This window comes from Nesoenas mayeri (genome assembly GCF_963082525.1).
Source record: "Nesoenas mayeri genome assembly, chromosome: 10".
Taxonomy (NCBI): domain Eukaryota; kingdom Metazoa; phylum Chordata; class Aves; order Columbiformes; family Columbidae; genus Nesoenas; species Nesoenas mayeri.
Genome location: NC_137560.1, coordinates 8,052,445 through 8,074,564, shown reverse-complemented (window position 1 = coordinate 8,074,564; position 22,120 = coordinate 8,052,445). Strand labels below are relative to the sequence as shown.

Below are 22,120 nucleotides of genomic sequence, written 5' to 3'. Positions count from 1 at the left end.
TCTTAGTACAGCTGTTGCCTTGGCAAAGAAAGTGTCTTGTCTTGAACGAAGCACAGAATGTACTTGATGGAAATAAAAAAAGGTGAAATTGAGAAAAATCACTGACAGTTGTTGGTGAGCTTTTTGTCTCAATGTACCAAAGAATATCGTCTGAAATGATGTATAAACAGATTTAATTGGGAAAGACCTTCCATTGACAATATCCTTGATATCAGTTATAGGACAAATAATTTGCCGTAGGGAGGCAGCTGCATTTCTGCTTTCCTTACAGCGTAGGCAGGTAAAACCTGGCCATGTGAGCAGTACAGAAATTGCATGCAAATGTATGAGGAACTGTAGGAAAGTATTACTTATTGCCTGAGAGCTTAGAAAATAAAAAGGAACAAACAATCTTTTTAGAAATAGTGTTTGTAGCTCACAAGCTAAAGTACGGTATTTATAATAGTCCAATTTATTTTAGCAAATTCTGAAATTCAACTGTTCTTTAAATCACCACATGATCTTCCCTTCTTACTATACTTCAAAAGCCTTGAAGTGATGTACATGTGTACTTGAATGATGTGCTTTAGGGAAAACTGAAGCTAGTGTGATTTTACTGATACTTCAAATATGTCTTTATGTATTCAAAACTGCCAGTCATTAGGAGTGGAAGTTTTTTGTGTTTGTGAGTTTTATTTTGGTTTGGGTTTTTTTGGTTTTGTGGTTTTGTTTGTTTAGGTTGTGGTGGCTTGATCTGTGTTTTGTGGTGTTGGGATTTTATTTTGAGTTGTATGTGCAAAAAGAGTATTTTTCTGTTCACAGGTGGGGACAGAAAAGATAATTGTCCTAGTGAGAAGTTGAAGGTGTTGGGGTGAGGCCTGGCATTCCTGTCTCGTCTGTCGCGCTTTGGTGTCTGCCTGCCTAGGCTGTCCTGCCACACTGAACTGTGAAATGAGTGTCGGTTGCAAATTTTACAGCTAGTCATATATTTCTGGAGTTTGTATGTCTTAAATGCAGGAAAATCCTTACAAAATAATATATGGTGTCTAGAGGGTATAGGTTTTTTTAAATTAGATGTACATCATGCCTATCCCGGTCTCTCAGTCACTTCGTGAGTGTTATAAACCTCAGTCATTTGAGGTGAGTGCTGATCCTGGGCTATGTCCAGTCAGGTTTTGAATATCTCCACAAATGGAGACTCCACAATTTCCCTGGGCAACCAGAGCCAGTGTTTGACTACTCTTGCAGTAAGAAAACAAACCCAACAGCAACAAAATCCCCCATATTTTGTGGGGTTTTTTTTTGTGTTCAGGTGAGATTTCATGTGTTTCTATTTGTTCCTCTTGCCCTGGCAGCAGCCACAGCTGAGATGAGTCTGGCTCCCTCTTCATTCGCTCCCACCAGGCGTTCATACACACAGTGATATGAGCTCCCTGACCTCAAATAGGACAAAATTCAGAACTGTAGAACAAGAATGTTGTATTTACAAGGAAAGGCATGACACTGTGAACCTGTGACTTTCAAACTTAATGTTGTTGGTGAAAAGTGATTCTGTAATAACAAATGACCGGAGGAACGGCTGGGAAATAATGTAACAGAATGAGTTCAGTTACTGGGAACCTAAGTGCCAGATCCTGGCATCCTTACAAGAGCTGTGTTTTGTTCCTTGTTAAATTTTACAGCATTAGTGATTCCTAAGGCAAGTGGGTCAGACTTTTCTGTGCCGGAGGAGGGAAGCGCCCCAGGGAATTCCCTGTTAGTGGTTCTTTCCTGATCTATTTGTGAGGCCAGTGTGGGTGCCCAGGCACCGAAATTGTTGTCTTCATTGGCGTGCCCAGGAAGCTGAGGTTGTCACTGAGGTTTAAGAAAGTGCAAGGATCTAGCATAAAACATGGTTAGTTTTGTGTGGCGTCTACTATTTGAGTATTTGAATTGCATTTTTCTTAAGAACGTGCATCCTGTTGAACAGTTGTCTGCGACACAGGTATCTGAATGTCAGATTTCACTGCGCTGGGATGTGTTGAGGTTCTCCTGAAATGGGGAAATTTGTGGTGGCTCTTGTTGCCTTTGGATTCATTATTAATTATTTGATTTGAACATATACTAAATATAATCCGGTCAAGCATATTTTGCCTTATAATTTAACCACTTCTACCAATATGGCAAATAAAGGATTGGAACTTATCTTGAAATACAGGAGCCTGTGTGGGTTAAAGCCTAAATAGTTTATAGAGTTGAGATTTATTTTTTTTTTAATAATAAGCCAAATACAAATTAAGTTCTTAATTTAAAAAAATAAATTAATGTTTTATTATTACATTGACTTTGGAAAAATAATGTGGCACTGTGTAACGGTTTGCTTAATTTATGAATGAGCAAATTGGGAAAATATTCTCTGCAGAGGAAATTATATCTCTGTAATATTTAGAATAGCTTGTATATTTTCACTTTATCTGAGATTTGGCAATTTTTCCATTCATTTTTTCACTCAATATAATTTAATATTCATTGGATGTTGTAGAGTTTTAAAATCTATAGGTATAACCAGTTTTCTTACCTTAGCAAGTACTTTCAGTGTATATCATATGTGTGGCCTTTAAAATATCGCAGGTTCAAGTAAACAAGGTTCTCAATGCACTTTTTATAAAAAAGTTATTTCATTCCTCAATAGGGCATCTGTCAAATGCCTTTATTGCCTGCATTCCTTGTTACAATGGTTTTTCCCCAAAGAGGCTGGACTGGTCACTGGATCTCACAATTTCAGAGCAAGAGAAGTTACACGATAACTGGTTTTAGACGCGTGTTTGAATATTGTTTTCTTTTTCCATAGAATTGTTTAGGCATAGCATGTGACTAATAAAATGGATCTTTTCATTATGTGGAGTGAGTATCTTGCTGTTCTTCAGTTATCAGCATTTCCAGGTGCAATATCTGGAATGAGTTTCCAGTAGAGCTTTTAGGGAATTGAGTGCTGGTTTACTGTATGGGTTTTTTAATTGCTATTCTGGTTTTGACCAGATTAAATGTCACGCAGTGTTGTTTTCGGCCTAGTGGCCTTATGAAACTATGACCTACATTTTAAACTGCGTTTTCCTCATTTTGCAAAGGTCATTATGTTTAAATCATATTCTTCCAAGTTTTACTCATGCTTCCTGCATATGATTGTATCACCATCAATGATTTCATAGAAATTTCTCTTGGTTTCTGGTGTATAAAGGTTAGTTTGTAGTATGTTGGCAGTGACTTGCATTTGAATAGACCCATGAATTTGGTTAGTTTTGGCCTGGCTTTGCAAAATAAATTGATGTTTATAAAATTATTTCCTTCGAAGATTGGTGAGATTTTGGTTTTTTTAATTTATTGCAAAACTGCATGTCATACTGTAAATCCAGAAAAGTCATGATATTTGAGTTCTGCTGAGTTTGAGCATAATTAAATCTGTTCAAAGTACATCTGTGAATAACCTTCTTAATTAAGATCATCCCATTGTTTTCTGACAGCAAGTGCATTGAAGAAGTAGGAGGTTATTTGCCACCAGGATTACCTTTGTGCCTGTGCAGTTTTCATTTTCATATGTGTGACTGGAAGTTGTCTGTCTTTCCAGACCATGTGGAACAGTCACTGATTTTTACTGAGTCTTGATTTTTACTTTTATTTCATGAATTCAACTATGCATGTAGATTGTTTGCTTAGAATCAAGCCTCGCCTTGCTTATTTGGTTGTGGATAAATAAATGCTGATAAATGCAAGATTTTATTTGCTGGTAGGGTAGTTTGGATCATAGCTCATCCTTGCTTTTTAAGGTAGAGTTTCCTTTTGTCTTCTGGCTCTAGGTTAAGATTTAAAGGACTAAGATATAGTTAAGCTGCTTTTCTTCACTTGTGAGCTAATGAGGTCCTCACCTTCTCCATCAGCTTAAAGATTTTGTTTCTACAAGGTCACGAGAGAGCAGAGAATTAGTGCACATAGAATTATATACTTAAGATTAATGGCAACTTTAGATAGTTTTTTTCTGCGTTTTGGTGCTTCAGGGTTAGACTGCTGCATTGTGATGCGTGTAGGTCACTGTCTAAATACACGCAGATGAAGCTGGTGTGGGATACAAAGGCTCTGCAGAGTAAGTAGTGTATTTTTAGGTGAAGCACATGACAGTGTTCTGGGCTCTGCAGGAGCTGCCTGTCTGCCTCTGCTTGGGGAGGTAAAGCAAATCCCAGACTTGTTAGTGTCAAGTGGCTCGGGATGTGCTGATGTGAAGAGTCACCAGTTTCTTTTACCATGTCATGAAATCATACAGGACCAATTTAGAATTCTCTTGATGTAAAAAGAAGGTTGTTGCAGGCTGGATACATTCCCTAGGAAACACTTTTGCCTTGCTCGTTCTGCCTGCAGCTTGCTTTGGATTTGGTCTGCTGCGCAGGATGTGATGAATTCTCCCTTTTCCCAGTTTGATAAAACTGGCACCTAAACAGAGTTTGAACAGGATCAAAATATGTTACTACTAAGCGAATTTGATTTATAATATCACCCTGACAGTGTTACTTCATAAATTCTGAGCTTTTGTGTGATAAGGATGTAGAGTTGTGTATCGGCTTTAAATATCAGGAGGAAGGACATTGATATTTGATTTTTTAATCAGTCTAATCCTTGACTGTCATTGATTCTCTCAGGGTATTTTTCTTCTTTTCACCCTCCTCCCCAACAGTTTTAAGTTGGATACAGAACAACTCAAAATAAAGAGGAGTAGTACAAAAGGATAGGAGGGGGAAGCAGTTTGAATGGAAGTGGTACTTCAGTTGAGGTGTAGTCCTTTGGGTTACTGTTTCAGAAAGCTGAACCCAGACCGCCTGCAGCAGCGATCGCAATAAAAACTTACAGTTCTGTAATTCTAATATATTAAATAAATTGGAAGACTAGAAACTTTTACAGTTTTTCTTCTTCCTGCTGTCCAGTCTCTCAAAGCTTGTTTTAGTTCTCTGGAAGAAAGCAGACACGCCAGAGTTGCACAAAAATGTTGATAAACTACATGCTACTAATTTTTAAGCAAAATTTGAGACAAGAGTGGAAAAGTGAGAATGTTGCAGACACACTCACTCACTTGCAAGAGGATGAACTGCAGAGTAGGACTTGAGAGGACTTTCCCCAGCTTGGTGGTTATGATTTCTGAGCATGATTCCTTGTCCTTTGGCAGCTGAATCACTTTAGACATTTGTCTTAAATATTTAATATTCAAATCTAAGGCAGTTGTGCTAGTCTTCACTTTATTAGATTCTTAAAACCTAATTCTGCCGATTTGTCAGTATGAATTGTCACTTGGAAACAAATCATGCTGATGCCATCTGCATCCAAGGGGAGAGGGAAGTCTGTTGGTCAGCATTTCTGTCCAGTGCTGCTCCTGAATGGATTTATACACAGGACTGGCCTTTTGAATTTTTTTGTTCTTAACCTCTACAGTAGTTTAGCTGACTTAGATACCTTTTTGTAAGATGCAGAATGGCCTTCAGACATTATTTTTGTTTTCCCTTAATCCTTTGAAAGCTTGAATCTATTTTATAAACGTTTATAATAACAGCAGTAAACCAGGAGATTACTGCTTGTTTACTCACTTAATTGCCTTACATGCCTTGACAAATAAGAATGTTAAACTATTCTGTTATGAAAAAATTAAAACTCCCTTTTGATGTTTTTGCTAAATACCGTCTTATTAATTGGGGCTTTTGATGCAAGTTTTTTAAACCTTTCTACTCTGTTTTCTTGAGTATTCTCTTAATGATGTGTTAGCTTTTGTAACACCAAGTGTTTGTGTGCTGAAGTTCTGTAGTTGCTTGTCAGTATTTTGCTGGACTACAAGAATGAATTACAAACATTTTACCCCATAGATTTTGCTTTCTCTACCAGAGGCTGTTCAGATCAGCTGGAAAAGTTGTAAAGTGACCTGTAGTGTTTGTTACCAGACAGTGGCAAGAGCGTGAAGTAGACTCAGGGTTTATATCCTTGCTATTTATGAGCATATGCATCATATCCTAGTGGTCTAGGGCAAAATAATCCTGTATTTATTGGGCTTTTTCTTTTGTTTTTGACTTTTTAAATACCAGTTACATACTCCTTAACATGCAAATAATTGTTGGTGGAGTCTGACAAGGTAGAAATGGAGGCTCGCTTTGCCTTTTCTTCATGGCAATTTAATTGGTACCCAAACTTTTTTGCTTTTGTGGGGTGTGTGTGTGTGTTTTTTATTATAATTTGTATTTTTTACTAATGTAATGAAAATTATATTGGTAACTCTCCTCTTTGGAATGGCAGAGTGACTGAAGCTGACAGGAAAACTTTTGATCACCTGTTGCTTCAGTTGGAAATATTAAAAATAATCTAAAAAAACCCATAAGTATTTACAAGATACTGATATCTTAAAGTCTTAAAAAACATACATGAACTTTAAATGGTTCATTTTAAATGAGAATGGCAACAAGTAATTTTCTCCACATCTTACGTTTAGGATATTTGTCCAAAATGGCTTTTGCTTTTCTCACAGTCGTTGAGGACGTACTGGTTCTTCAGATCTGAAAGAAATGAAGAAGAAATACACTACATCTCAGGAAGGTGCAGGCAGCTGCTGTCCTGGCAACATGCAGTTAGTTGGATGTTTCACTTCAAAATGTATTTCCATCGCAACAGCTTTATAGACACACGTGCACATCTCCCTAGTTTTTACAGCAGTTTGCAGCTCTGTGCCACCTTTAATCCAACCATGATGTTCTCATCCTTGTGTGAGCAGTGAAGAGTCCTGTTCAACTTCAGTTGAACATCATTACTCTTTGTTTGCTGGTTCAGCTGTAAGGTCACATTGGTGGGTAAGGTTTGGAGCTAAGAGGTATTTATTTTGTGGTAGCACTATGCTTCATCAGGCAGGTTGACATTTGACCGGGTTTAAAGGTGGTGAGCATGTTAAATGTGCATGACTGGTGGATGTGCGGGCAAGCGGGTCAGGAAGGAGGTGTGAAGGAGAATTACTGGATTTTGCAGTTGTGATAGTTCGGTTGTTGCAGATTATTACTTTCTGCTGTGTTTAATGAGGTGTTGGAAGCTTTGAAAAAGTTGGCTGAAGCTTTCACCACTGTGCAAGAAAATATGAGAAAACACATTACATTATTGGCAAACAATGCACTGATTCATCTGTTCAACATATGGAAAGGGCCTTTTTATGTCGTTATTCCTATTCTAATTTTTCATGTGAAGCATGTTTCTGCAGGTAGCATCGATCAACAAGCAGGTGGTTTTAAGAGGAGGCAAAAATTGGAGATTAGTATGAGAGGTGTTGGGCACTTCTGTTTCTCTCTGAAGATCAGTGGAATGGGTGTGTTGAGGAGGGCAGCGTGTGTGGGTGTGTGGAGCTGACCCGGCCCCCCGACATCACACCCACGCCCCGCGGGTCACAGCGGAGGCACCTTGGGGGCATCTCAGCCCGTTGTGCTTCTACCTCGTCTGTACCACGTCTCATCTGACTTGTCTGCGCAGCTTTCAAGAGGGCAGGTTTCAGGATTGTTAGAGTCATTCTTTAAGAGGAGATATGTTTCCCTAATATAGTTACAATTGGAAGATATTACTGCAGCATCAGAAAAAGAAAACACGTTCTTATAATCAGAGCTCTTTGCATATCGATTTTTCATTAAAATGAGGATGTTAAAGAGCTGGTTTGCAATGTGTAACTTGAGAAATATCAATCAGATATCCACTTTTTTGCAGAACCAAACTGAAAAACCATGAATATGAAACTTTAGATCAGTTGGAGGCTGATTTGAACTTGATGTTTGAAAATGCCAAGCGCTACAACGTTCCCAATTCTGCCATCTATAAAAGAGTACTGAAAATGCAGCAGGTTATGCAGGTATGTGCAGTGAAACAATTAAAAGGATATAACTTCACACATGAATTAGTTTTCGTAATTAATGCTTTTCCAAAAAAATTTTTAACTAGACTTGTATTTGCAGTTTTAGTTTCTTGCTTAGGGGTAAGTATGGGAGTGAAGAGCGTCATAGGGTAATTTTTCTTCACCAGACATTTTGCCTTCTGTGATTTCCTTCAGTCACTTTTATTCCTTACTATGGCTCTTAACACAATTAAGTTGTGCAAAAATTGATAATGTGGAGTTTTTTTAGGATTTGCAGGTAACTGTAGGATGCTAAACCACTTCACATTTCATGATGTGTTCCAGCTAAGTGCTACAGTCTGAAATGGCATAATTATACTGCTATTGTATCTTATGTTGGCCAGCTTGTTTTAAATAAATAATTGTAAATATTTTGATGGTGGTTTAGTCTCAAAACCCATAGTTGCATCTTCCTTTGTGAATCTGATCTGTTCTGATGTTTAATATTATTCTGGAAATGTCCAGCAGTGAGTTTGGCTTCAATGATTTCTTCTTTTTTCAGGCAAAGAAGAAGGAGCTTGCTAGGAGAGACGACATTGAGGATGGGGACAGCATGATTTCTTCTGCTACATCTGATACTGGAAGCTCAAAAAGGAAAAGGTATGCATGTCTGTAGTTCCTTCATACCATGACATTGCTGCTACTTTAACTTGTTTAAGAGAATATTAAGCCATGGTTTTTAGCATTTGTGGAGGGATTTGTAGTTCTGAAACTTAACCTCCTTAAGGGTTAGATCTAGTTCATTCAAAGCTGTTTACTGAATTTGTTTTCCTGATTTTTGGCCTATTAGTTGGTGGTTGTCAACATAACTTCAGTAAGTGGCGTGGATGCTGTAGTTGCATTGAATTAAGTAGTTTTGTTAGTGGATTTCAGGATTTTTACTTGTGCTTTCTTTTTTTTAGCCTGGTGTGTGCACTGTCTTGACAGGTTGTTAGCAATTATTGTTTCTTATCCACTACTTCTCCAATATATGACTATTTATGTAGTTTGGGTACCAATTTCAGAATATAATTAAAGTGAACACTATAGTTGAATTATTTTTTTGAAAGTTGATAGTATTACAAATTATTATTACAAAGATCTTTATTTGGTGAAATCTCCTGGAATAAATATTTTCATTTTGCATGACGTGAACTCTGCTCGAGAATTCACCGTGAATATTAGAGGACTACTCTCCCTTCTGAATTTGCGCTCTTTGGTTACTTACCTGTTGGCAGCTGGGCTGAAGAGGGTATTTGACAAATAAATAGATAAACTGAGTATATAATATGTTGATTATTCTGGATACTGTAATGTAAACAAAGTTCACAATGATCTAAACCATCCTCTTTTAGTGGGCATTAATGATGGCTTATAGAAAGTATTCTTTAACAGTGACAGCTGTTGTGTAATGTTAGTGTTGTATTTCACTCCAACAGGTGATAGTTTCTCTAGTCTGCCCCATGGTATCATTTGGAATAAGTCCCACCTTCTGATAATGTTATTGCAATGGTAGCAACTGCCAGTGTAAAGCTATAATTCATCATCTTTCTTTGGTGTGGCTTATGAGCTTCAGCTTCCTGTATTTTTAGTTCTTTTTTTTGCTCAAAGTGACAGCAGTTGTGGGGGGAAGAAGGGAATGAAATAGAGCATCAGCAAAGATTCACTTAAGAGCAATCAAGTAAGTGCAACAATGTACACTCAGAAAATCTCAACGGAGAAAATGTTAACACAGGTTTAGGAGGTGGTACAGTCTGGGGATGTGAGGAGAAAGAAAAGTACTGGAACAGTAAGGCAGACAACAGTATGAAATGAAGATCAGGAAGGAAAGAATTGCAAAAATGTCTGGTTTTGAGATCTTCAGATTTAAAGAGAACTATTAGCATAAGCAGGCAAGTCAAATGTCATCAGTGTCCTTTTAATCCTATATGCTTCTGTCACACAAGGTGACAGAACACTGAAATGCTTCAAAGAAGCATCTGTCAGGCCTTGTCATCTGAGAACAGTAACAGAGAAAAAGTTGTGTTCATAGGTAAGGGAAATAAAAATTATTTCATTTTCTTCATGCCTGGAGAGAAGCTGAAAATGCTTTTGATGTTGTCAGTTCAATACTTGTTATCAGTGTCGCTTGCTGAATGATAGGAAATAAAAGAAAATTATCAATGCTGCTGATGGCAGAAGTGAAGCACTGAGAGGAATTCCAAAGTGGTGCTGAAAAAGGAAAGTAATAACCCAGGCGTAATTAATCCCATTGGGAAAATAATAATGCTGTACAAGACAGTTGTTTGAATGTCCCCTTTTGTGTATCAGATATGTGACCTGAATCTTGAATATTGGCAGGCCTTTTACTATTGCTGATTTGGTTTTGCTTTACCTGTTTTCATTGAACTAAATATTAAAACTTGGAGACATTTTAAAATATGGAATTTGGAAGCATGTCTCTGTTCTGGCATTACTCATTTGCTAGTGTGAACCACTAACTAACAGTATCCAGCAGCGAAGATAGTGCAGAAGAAAAGTTTTAACCTATGGAAGATACATTTTTGAATTTTTTCTACAGGTTTTGACATTAATTTCATTAGTTATTTTGCTGACCTCACCAAGGTGCAAGAGGTATCTGAGGCATGAGGCTGTGCTGGGCAAGGTAGATTTTAATGTAGGAGGAACAGATGCAGATGATGGAAAATCTGTCATGCAGTTTGGTTTCTAGCAAGTTGTACAGTGATGATTTGTACATTCTGCAAATGAAGATAGTTGACTTTGTTGTCTTTACAGATAATGTAGTCAAACTTATAACTACCCAAATAAGTCTTACAGAGATTGCAGTTGGAAGCAGGTTTAAAAGTGCTTTGTGGAGAATACATTTCTGGAAGTGCTGTGGAATCTGCGCTGAGATGATACATTCTTAACATAAGATTTCCCCTCCCTTATCTGATTTGCTTGTAGATCATATAGTATTTGTCCAGGGAGCCATGTGTAACTGTGTTCCTGATAAGCTGTGTCTTGGTTGCACTGTCGCATTTCTTGAGACAGTCATAATAGCTACATATAGGATGACTGAAGTTTGTAGTGACAGCATGTATGTGGCCATTTTCTACCTGGGTTTGCAGATTTGGTGCAATTTATTGATTTGTTGCTTCATTTGGCTGTGGTTGACAGATATTTAAGCAACTGAGACCCTTCTTATTACTACATTCTTGATGTTCTTCTTTTTCTTGTACTGAAGAAGATACAGAATAGCTCTAGACTCTGATATTCTGTATTCAGCAGATGAATTCATGAATATGCAGGCTGAGGAGTTTTTCCCTGTCTGCACTAGGTCTTGAGGTCTTCGATTCAGATGCCTAGTCCTGACCTGGTTTTTTTGTGACTAGAAAGTGCTTAGAGCTCCTTTTGACCTTTGCGCTTTTGAAAACTAGTTATTTTCTTTATTCTGTACCACACTTAAACTCAAGGTGAACAGGAAAAATATCATACCGAGTTTGTTCCCTGTTTATCTGGCAGACTGCTAAATATGATACTGTCACTGTTTGCAAATGGACCTGCGATTCTAGTACACTGTCCTAATGTGTGTATGTTTAGGCAATTGTGGTTGTTTTCTCATGGTAGAGGATAATGTCATTTTGATATTCGTTTTGGAAGTGTGGAGAAGAGCCCCTGACATCTATTTTTTTTCTTTTTTTTTTCTCCTCCTTAACCTAACAGTAAAAAGAATATACGAAAGCAGCGAATGAAGATCTTGTACAATGCAGTCCTGGAAGCTCGAGAACCGGGCACAGGCAGACGGCTCTGTGATCTGTTTATGGTTAAGCCATCCAAAAAGGACTATCCAGACTATTATAAAATTATCTTGGAGCCAATGGACTTGAAAATGATAGAACACAATATCCGCAATGATAAGTACGTAGGGGAAGAAGCCATGATTGAAGACATGAAGCTCATGTTCCGGAATGCGAGACATTATAACGAGGAGGGCTCCCAGGTGCTGTTCTGATTCTGCAGTCACACTTACCTCTCTGCTTCTTTGCAGACATATAAGTTATGTTAGAATGGTTTAGCTTTGGCTGTTACATTATTTATGATAATTGCTAACTGAACTAATTTAGAAAGATGACTTTTTCTTTCTGCCAAAGCTTTAAATTGTCTTCATCTATAGTTGTATGAACATGAAATGAAACACACTCCTTTGCAAAGGTTAGACTTATTTCCTGTTAGCGAAACTTGTTCCTCCACTACAAAAAATGTCAGCTCAATGTTTCCTATTATGTTTTAAAAAATAAGCTGATTCCTAAATTCTCGTTATTCAACCTCAGTTAATCATGAGAAGTCATCAGCATGTGATTTGGAGCTCAGAACCTCTTGTATTAGTTGGAAAGAAGCTGGCTTTGTTTTCATGGAAGTGGAGACTGTGAAAGATCAGACTCAAAGACCTGACTTATTTAGTGGAGCAAAAGGATTCTGAAAGGCATATGCTTTTCCCTTACAAATGTATTGTAGAGTGTTTCTGTATTGTGATGTTTCTTAGCCAGTAAGCATGATGTAGTGGAACAGAGTGGTGGTAGGAAACCTCCAACTGTTACTAAAGAGGAACTTGACCAGCTACTGTACAGGATTTCAGAATGAGGTTGTATTCACTGGGGTTGGATTGGAATACCCGGGAAGACTGTTCTAGTCCTGCATACCTTGATGGAATCACAATGCTTCAAGAGATCTTTAATTGCTCAGCATAATGATTTGAGGAAGAAGTTGATAAGACAACTGCACCTTGTCATTTCCTAGTGTTTGGAATAGAAATGCAATTTTATTGGATAATTTATTCAAGTTGTCTATCTTTCTGATTCAGATGGCATTCCTCAGTTCTGCTTACCTATTTAAGTCTATTGAAGGTATACATTTGAGAAATAAGCCCTTGTTTTTAATCAAGTACTTGGTTTTGCATTCAGCTTTTTCAAACTAACATTTAAATGTTTCTTGGGGGCTAGTTCTAAACTAGTCTGAACACGGTAAACTCTGTTTTGTTTTGGTTTTTGATTACTTTACTGATTAATAGGTATACAATGATGCCCATATGCTGGAAAAGATCCTTAAAGAAAAAAGGAAAGAACTGGGACCCCTAGCTGAAGATGATGATGTTGCATCCCCTAAACTAAAGCTAAGTAAGGCAACCTCATACATTGCTATATGCACCATTTCAACACTTACGAAAACCCCACAATACAGATTAACAGATCTTCCTTTTAGAATAGAAGACATGCTAATTTACACTGACATGCAAAGTGGAATATTTTCAAAATTGTGACAGCAATAATGTGTTTTGTGTATGCATATAATAAAAACTAGTTGTTGCATATAGCATTTTCTAAGAAAAGTAACTTAGAATGAAGAAAGAAAACTTAGGAATGGTTGGAATGACTGATATTTAGCCACGTGGTGTTATAAAGTGTCAGATGCTGCATTATGTGCTCAGTAACACTTCATTAACACAATGAACGTGTGCTGTTTGGATTGCTGGCAAGCAAGGTGCTTCTCAAACTTAGTAAATCTCTTAATTTCTCTGGTCATATGTCTGGGATGTCCACAGAATGATAAAAGAAATGTGAGCTTTACTTGGAAAATTATTAAAAAACATTAAAAACACCAAAGCAAAATTTCCAACAATATCTGTTCCTAGAGCTGTTGCCCTTATGAACTAGAGTTGCTACTGCTCAAATCTTACGTCCCCTTAACATGTGTTCAGAATTTAGCAAACTGAGAAGGATAAAATTGTACAGATCAGCTTAAAGAAAATAACTGCACACAACCTACTTGAAATATACAGCTCTTAGGTAAGATACAGGTAGTAGGGAGTTCACCGGCAGAGACTGTGCAGTGCAGTAACAGAGAGCCCGAATTAACCAAAAAGCTAATCTGATTGATAATGCCATGCCTTATATTACATTTTACCTGTAATAACCCTCTCTAATTTGGCATAAATCTGTCATAAGGGAATCTGATAATGTTTAGAATGCTTAATTTTAGTGATAGCAAAAACCTTGTGATGACTGGATTTTAACAGCTGTAGAGAGAAATTCATGTAGAGCTAGTAAGACCAAATTGAATTTAGAGGAGTTACTAATAACGTTAGGCAGGGAAATATGTTTTCCATGGTCTGAGGAGATCTTTGCAAGGTGGACCACATAGAGGCATGATTCTGTGTTTGCCAAAAATAACATTTAAAAAAATATTCATAAAATGATGAAAAAGAAAAGAAGCTACAAATTGGAATGGGCTCCATGTTGTGAGTCTTCTGCTCATACCATAAAGTAGTTCTTCAATAGCAATTCTCCAATGTAAAGGAGGTGGACAAAGAAGTGTGCGGACTCTGGTTTTGTAATTATTTTTTCTTTTTTTTCTTCTTTTTTTTATTCCTTTTTGTCTGCTTAGGTAGAAAAAGTGGCATTTCTCCTAAAAAATCGAAATACATGACTCCAATGCAACAGAAGTTGAATGAGGTGTATGAAGCTGTTAAGAATTACACAGATAAAAGAGGCAGGCGATTGAGCGCCATCTTCTTGAGGCTGCCTTCTCGGTCTGAGCTTCCTGACTATTATGTGACCATTAAAAAGCCCGTTGACATGGAAAAGATCAGAAGTCACATGATGGCAAATAAATACCAGGATATTGACTCCATGGTGGAGGACTTTGTAATGATGTTCAATAATGCTTGCACATATAACGAGCCAGAATCTTTGATTTATAAAGATGCCCTGGTCCTGCATAAAGTTTTGCTTGAAACTCGGAGAGAAATAGAAGGAGATGAGGATTCTCATGTGCCCAATGTCACCTTGCTAATTCAAGAACTTATCCATAACCTTTTTGTATCTGTTATGAGCCACCAGGATGATGAGGGCAGATGCTACAGTGACTCCTTAGCTGAAATTCCTGCTGTTGATCCTAATTTCCCCAATAAACCTCCTCTGACTTTTGATATTATCCGAAAAAATGTTGAAAATAATCGCTATAGAAGATTGGACTTGTTCCAGGAGAATATGTTTGAGGTACTGGAGAGGGCAAGGCGAATGAACAGGTGAGTGAAGCCATATTTTTCAGGTATCCTTTGTCTTATCATGTAAGTTTTGCATGTTAATGTTTGACAAAGGCTGAAGTTTTTTTTTAAGGTCTTTGCTTCCTTTGATACGGGTGTTTAGAAAACTAAATCTCAAAAGCTCTATCAGGTCTTCAGTGGAATGTATGCTTTCGTTTAAAAACGAGGAGGTAATTTTGATGTTAATCTTCCAAAGGCACACCTCATGAAAACCAGGTTTGTGCTAACTTTCAAATTGAGGAAGTGAAGAGGAGCTGTTCACCAACTGCTTGACTAGTGGATTACTTCTTTAGAGCAATCGCGGTTGTATGAGTTATGGTAATATGGTGCAAAAAATATGAACACTTGCAAATTCTTGCAGTGTTTTATTTGAATCAGGTAGAGTACTTGAGGATGTATCAGTGAGTTCTCGTCTCTGAAGGAGTTAAAAATTATATTAAAACATTTACTAACGGGAGTATGGGTAATTAAAGGAAGACAGTTTTCTTAATAGTAATGTTATTACTTGAGTTTTCAAGACTTAACAGATTGAAGAGGGCAAATGGCAAGTAATTTGGTCACAATGAGTTACCTTTGATTTTTGTGGTATTTCAGGACTGTATACAACAATACTGGTTTAGGTAAACTATAACACAAACTGGCAGCAGAGTAGCAGGTGGAGCATGACTTGCCTGTTTCTGCTACTGCTTGTTATGAGTAAGCACAGAAGTCTGTTGGTAGAGCGAAGCTTTAGTTTTATCAGTGATTGATGGGTGTGTGTTTAGAATCCTATTTGATGCTACACAAACTATGGTTCTGCTCTGTATTTTTACACAGGACTGATTCAGAGATTTACGAGGATGCAGTTGAACTTCAGCAGTTCTTTATTAAAATTAGAGATGAACTTTGTAAGAATGGAGAGATTCTTCTGTCACCCGCTCTCAGCTATACCACCAAGCATCTTCACAATGATGTAGAAAAGGAAAAGAAGGAAAAGCTGCCCAAAGAAATAGAGGAGGATAAGCTGAAAAGAGAGGAGGAGAAGAGAGGTAGCTACTTTCTTTTAATTAATTTAAAATGTATTAATTGAAAAACATACCTATGCATATGATGTATCCTTTGCTGTTGCTGCAGCTGCACCTTCTGAAGGGACCTTAATAGTCTGCTTGTCCACCAAAGGTCTTGTATTTTATTTTGATCCTTCTCAACCATGCCAGATGGCTTCAAGAAAGAGGTGTAGGTAGATGCTAACCTATGTAAACTCTTTCATCAGAACACATTAGCATACCAGCTATTTCAAGCATATTATAAAACAATTTTTTTTTATTAGAGCCATTATGTAGGGCAAGAAAGCTTCTATGTAGGTCCTTTATGTTTCACAGTTCACGGCTGTTACTGTCCATATAGTCATTGTGGAGCATGTCTAGGGGAATGAATAAAGCTTTCTGTTCGTTCCTTTCCACAGATGGGAGCAGAACTGTTAGCTCTGTCCTTGAATTGTATTCGTAACATGGTTCGTCTTCCTGCATAGCACTAATATCAGCATCAGTAAAGTCTGGTTGCTCCAACCAGGCTCAGTATTATAAGGGGACAACAGCTGCGATGCCCTTTTTCTGTTTTCCTTTGAGAGTTAAAAACCCCAAAGAAAGCAAAATGTGCCTTTCTGAAGGCTTCTGAGCTCCTTGCTGTCACTGGGTTCTTCTTAACTCACTGGAAGGGCTCAGAAAAATTGGACCAAAGAAGGGAAACTCAACCTTCAGCAGCACCAGTAGCAGAAAAGTTAGCTGCACAAAGCACACTTAAACCTTCCTTCATGCTGGAAGTCAGTGACAGGGATGTATGTGGTATCATGTGGCACTTGTGCACACAGCAAAGCATAGGGGCATTCATATCGGCAACCTTGGCTATTGTGGAAATGTGGCATTGCTAACGTCTGTTTTTCCCTTCTTCCAATAAGAAGCGGAAAAGAGTGAAGATTCTTCTGGGTCAGCTGGGCTGTCAAGCTTGCATCGGACCTACAGCCAAGATTGCAGCTTCAAGAACAGCATGTACCATGTAGGAGATTATGTGTATGTGGAGCCTGCGGAACCCAACTTGCAACCTCACATAGTCTGTATTGAGAGGCTATGGGAAGACTCAGCTGGTAAGGGTGTCTTTGCTATAGGAAAACAATACGGTGAAACTTCTTACTATTTAAAACTTCCAATTTGAGCCTTTTCTGTATAAATGGTATTTATTTTATTTGCAGAAGTATGTGTGGGCTGGTGAGTATTTTTCTTGATTCTGAGTTGCTTTGTTCCAAAGAATATTGCAAATACAAAGTTCTTGGATCAGTACAAACTTTTTTGTTGTTCTTCTCTACCTGTCCTCAAATGGTAAGCATCCCAGAGAGCTGGCTGTTCTAAGGAGGATGGGCTCCTTCTAATTTAGGCACAGAAGAACACTTGGGGCTTTTCTGCACTGAGAAATCCAAACCAAAGTCAGGCACATTTTAACTGCAAACGTTCCACAGAATGACTCAATTTCAGAGCTTGCCTTTGTTACATTTCAGAATTGACATGAATCTTGGATTTCTTAGACCAAATCAAGCCATAAGAAGTACTGTTTTTCTTTCGTCAGTGATGCCTTCTGTTTGCGGTAGTTACTTAAGTTTAAGGAAGGGCAGAGATGTGGCAAGTGTATCAGATAAGCACAGTGCACTCTCAGAAGTCCTGGAAACTGCAGTTGCTGAGGGATACAGTGGAATGAAGCATTTTGGTTCCCATTGTTTTTAAAGGAATGGAATGGATGCATTACAAGGACAAATTAAAAAGACTGTGACTCTTAAATTTGGAAAGGAGAAATGTAAGGCAGGATATAATTAAGGTCCACAAAGTCCTGAAGTGGGTAGATAAGTTGAATGCAGAAATACAATGTAACAAATCCAGCAGTACTAGAATTAGTGGGCACTCATTGACAATAATAAATCAGATTAAAACACGTGAAAGTGTTTGGCTTTTCAATACAGCAGGTAGTGAGCTTCCTGGCTTCCTCAGGAGTTTGTGGAGGCAGATTATATCAGCAGGTTAAAAAATGAGTGAGACAAGTCCATGTACAACACATTTAAACCAAATAATAAAGAGAATAAGCACCAAATAATAGCCAGATAAAGAGAATAACTCTCTAACGCCTTTAATGCAGTGACTAGGAGGAGTGGAATGAGTTACGGAGAGTGGCTCAGTTACCCAAGGTTCTTCAAATAATCAAATGATTGTTGTGTAGAATGTGAAGCTGTTTCAAGGCCTGAAAATCAAGATTTATAAATAAGAACTGATTCCTCCTTTATTTTGCCTAGTCAGGTTTTACTGGGGTAAAAACAATTGCCTGGCTTTTAAATGAACTGATTTTCCTTAACTGAAACAGTTACGGAATCTTGTCCTGTTTTGAAACAGTTTGCTCACAGTATGAATGACTATGTGGCTGATTAATCAAATCTATAGTTGTTTTTTCTTGCTCACTAGAGAATATGCCACTTTACATCCGTTTCTCTCTCACGTCTCTTTTTTTTTCTCTTAATAGGAGAGAAATGGCTCTATGGCTGTTGGTTTTATCGACCAAATGAAACGTTTCATCTTGCAACACGAAAATTCTTGGAGAAAGAAGTTTTCAAAAGTGACTATTACAATAAAGTTCCTGTTAGCAAAATTTTGGGCAAATGTGTAGTCATGTTTGTCAAGGTGAGAGACTATTCAGACTAATTTGTTAAGCAAATAGAATGTTCTCCGCTGTTTTCTTGAAGAGCTGTAGGCATTCTAACATAGAGACAGTCTACTAACACTTAAGTAAAATAATTCTGTTTGTATTCTTCATTTGCTTCATGACATATGTAGTTCATTCAAGTGATGGTGCTTCCAGGTGCTGGTTGGTTTGTAGAATCATATGTTTATTAGATAATTAGCTAAGTGATTTCTCAGACCATGTAGTAGAGAAATTGCAGGTAACTTAAATGTTCCCATAAAAGCATGTAGATGTAGGTTTGGTAGAGGGGAGACTTGAATGGCTTCGTAAGAGGATGAAGTGTTTAATCTCTGTCTCAAGTTGGATTCCGCATCGCCCTTGTGCTGGGGATTTCTGTCTTGTTCACAACACATCTCAACCAGTGTTCTGAAGGTCGTGTGTTTGTATGGAACAAAGTGCTCCGGCCACCAAGTATGTGAATGGGTGTCAGTGTCACATATCAATGAGCACGGAGCTCCCCCCCCAAAAAAAAACCCCTGATGGTCGTGTCCTCTTTCCAAGTCAAAGCTCAGAAGTCTTGTGAAGGTGGTTTTGGGCTACAGATCTTGTACTTGCTAATGTACCATTTTGGTAAACAAATAAAGCCTAACTGTTCTCACATAACCTGTACTGAAATTAGCTTCTCCTCTAAGGACGAGATTTCTTGTTTGCTTTTAATTTTTAGTATAACTTGAATGTCAAACTAGAAGAAAAGAGCACAGCAGAAAGACTTCATTAATCTAAAAGCGTTCTTGATATAAATGAAGAGAAGAACTGGGAAGCATGAGAGGGATTTCACTGTGTGTCTGGGGAATATGTGTGTGTGTGTTGCCGAAATATTTAATCTTTTTTTCTTCAATCTGCAGGAATATTTTAAATTGTGTCCTGAAAACTTCAGAGATGAGGATGTCTATGTCTGCGAGTCACGTTATTCTGCAAAAACAAAATCTTTTAAAAAGATTAAACTGTGGACTATGCCTGTGAGCTCTGTGAGATTTGTCCCACGAGATGTACCCCTGCCTGTGGTCCGGGTTGCTTCTGTATTTGCTAATGCAGACAAAGTAGATGAGGAGAAGCAGGCTGAAACGTTGGAGGACAGTAAGGTGGACGAAAGTATCCTTCATCTTGAAAAGGTATGGAAGATAACAGTGGAACATTGATTATGGTTGACATAATAAAGAATGACGAAGTGTGAATCTCATTACTTCAGTTCCACAACATCCAGACAAAATAAAATATAAAGAAATATGTTTATGTTATAAATTATGTTGAACACATTTGTAGATAAATACAAAATATAAATAGACTAAACGGAAAATAAACTGTGCACATATTTGCTAGATTCTACGAATGTTTCAAATGCTTTCTTGTGATCATGTGAAAGTTGTTTTTTGTGTGGGGGTGGGTTTTTTTTACCACTTCAGAAGAAAAAATACAACTTTACAGTAAAGCTTCCCTTAAGCCTAAAGAATCAATAGAACTGAAAGTCTAGTTTTAGTTCATGACAATACTAAAATGCTTTATTGTGTAGCATTTCAGTAAAACAGCCAGTAGCTAGGCAGCGGTAAGCAACACATAATTTTGTGACCTATTTATGGTTGAAAACTTAGCAGTTTATGGTCAGAATGCTTAAGAATGTTTTTGTCCAACATACTGGGTAAAATGATTTATTGTATTTAGAGACAAAAAATAAATTTAAATAAATGTGTTAAATTCAATTAAGTTGAAATAAATATATCTAAAATAAATTTAGAGCCATGAAAAAATAAACAGAGTCGTTAAAAAAGCCACTTTATGTTGAGTTCTCTTAACAGAACCTCCGAACAGAATACCAGGCATGCTCATTGTCAGCTTTAATCAGACACTTAGTATATGTTATGGTATTTATTCATATGATGACAAAAGAAGGAATTATTTCTACCAAGAGAATAAACATTTTTGGTGTCTTTTCCTTCCACACCTTGGGGAGACAGCCTGTGTTTTCATTGGCTTTCTGAAAACCTAGAAGGTCAAATGAGGCACAATGTCAGTTTTAACTAAAAAGTAAGACATTAAATAGGGCAAATGGTATCAATTTGCAAGCAATACATGGAGTATTTATATCATTATATATGGAAGTTGAATCATTAAATTTCTATGTATGTTAACTTGGTCATATACTCAATTCTTGCCTCTTAAGCATGTTGTACTTCAAAACAGACCAACAACGTAGGCTAACAAGATTTGGCTTGGCCAGTTAACTTTGAAGCAGCAGAACAGAAGAGGACCTGTAAATTACTGTTCTGGCAAAATTACAATTCTGTGAAATAGGAAAGCTTGTGACATACATGGAGGGTATCTTTGGCTTTATTTAATTTTTAGATTTCAAGGCTCCTCGCTTTCGCATCTACATTTCTGTTTAGTGTTTACCTGTTATTGGTAACATAAAGGTAGAGCAAAGTCTCTTACTTCTACCTGGCTTCTTTTTATGTGTTTGTTTTTCATTCATCCACAAGTTTCTAAATGGATATTCTTCTGCAGGAGAAGGAAGACGTTCCAGTAGAAATGTCCAATGGAGAGCCTGGCTGCCATTACTTTGAACAGCTCTGCTACAACGATATGTGGCTTAAGGTTGGGGACTGCGTCTTCATAAAATCCCATGGGTTAGTGCGACCTCGGGTGGGAAGGTAGGTGCAGCTTCTTCATTTGCAGTTTGTCTATAAAAATAACTTGGACAAAAGATGGACTTGTTGCAAAAAGTATAAAAGAGGTTGGGGAAAAAGAATCTTCTGAAGGAAGCTAAGTGTTATAAGCTCTTAATAGATTGAGGCAGAAGTTTAGCTGCCTAATAAAAAAGTTATACAGTTGTACAGTTGGAATAGGCTGTTCTTCTGTTCTCACTGACAGTCTTCCTGACCAACCTGCACCCGGTTGTCTCATTGAGGACGGATGGCCTTTCATTTATATCAGTGGTTTGGTTTTCCTTGCAGAATTGAAAAGATGTGGGTGCGAGATGGAGCTGCGTACTTCTTTGGTCCAATCTTTATACATCCTGAAGAAACTGAACATGAACCAACTAAAATGTTTTACAAGAAGGAAGTGTTTTTGAGTAACTTGGAGGAGACTTGTCCGATGACTTGCATTTTGGGTAATTATTAACAGCTTTAAATCCAATGGGCACTCTTTCTTTTCTTACACAATCTAAAGTAATTTATAGCTATGTGTAGGCTTGATTCCAAGTATATTTTTTTCACATTGCGTGGGGAAGGAGCATTATTCTATCCAATTCTAATATATATTCCTATATGTGCATTCACCTACAGTGAGAATTTTCACTATAAGAAAGTTTTCTTACAATAAGGGAATTACATGTATATCAAAGCCAGAGAACAGAAAACTCCATGATTCTTGCCTGTTAATATAATTACTCCAATATGTGT

The 22,120-nt window shown here is 37.5% G+C and overlaps 1 protein-coding gene across 8 annotated transcripts in view; it reads left to right on the top strand.

Moving 5' to 3' along the window:
* PBRM1 (polybromo 1) overlaps window positions 1-22,120 on the top strand; it is a 64,873-nt gene that overhangs the window by 21,476 nt on the left and 21,277 nt on the right. For 7 of the 8 annotated variants that reach the window (XM_080350328.1, XM_080350329.1, XM_080350332.1 and 4 more), the window contains 11 exons: window positions 7,720-7,861; window positions 8,406-8,503; window positions 11,588-11,864; window positions 12,933-13,038; window positions 14,306-14,948; window positions 15,783-15,994; window positions 16,903-17,088; window positions 18,504-18,661; window positions 19,568-19,834; window positions 21,222-21,367; window positions 21,671-21,828. In XM_080350328.1, the coding sequence (XP_080206454.1) occupies window positions 7,720-7,861; window positions 8,406-8,503; window positions 11,588-11,864; window positions 12,933-13,038; window positions 14,306-14,948; window positions 15,783-15,994; window positions 16,903-17,088; window positions 18,504-18,661; window positions 19,568-19,834; window positions 21,222-21,367; window positions 21,671-21,828 (2,393 nt within the window). Of the gene's footprint in view, window positions 1-7,719; window positions 7,862-8,405; window positions 8,504-11,587; window positions 11,865-12,932; window positions 13,039-14,305; window positions 14,949-15,782; window positions 15,995-16,902; window positions 17,089-18,503; window positions 18,662-19,567; window positions 19,835-21,221; window positions 21,368-21,670; window positions 21,829-22,120 lie in introns of those variants that run through there. The other variant, XM_080350331.1, reaches the window with a different exon arrangement.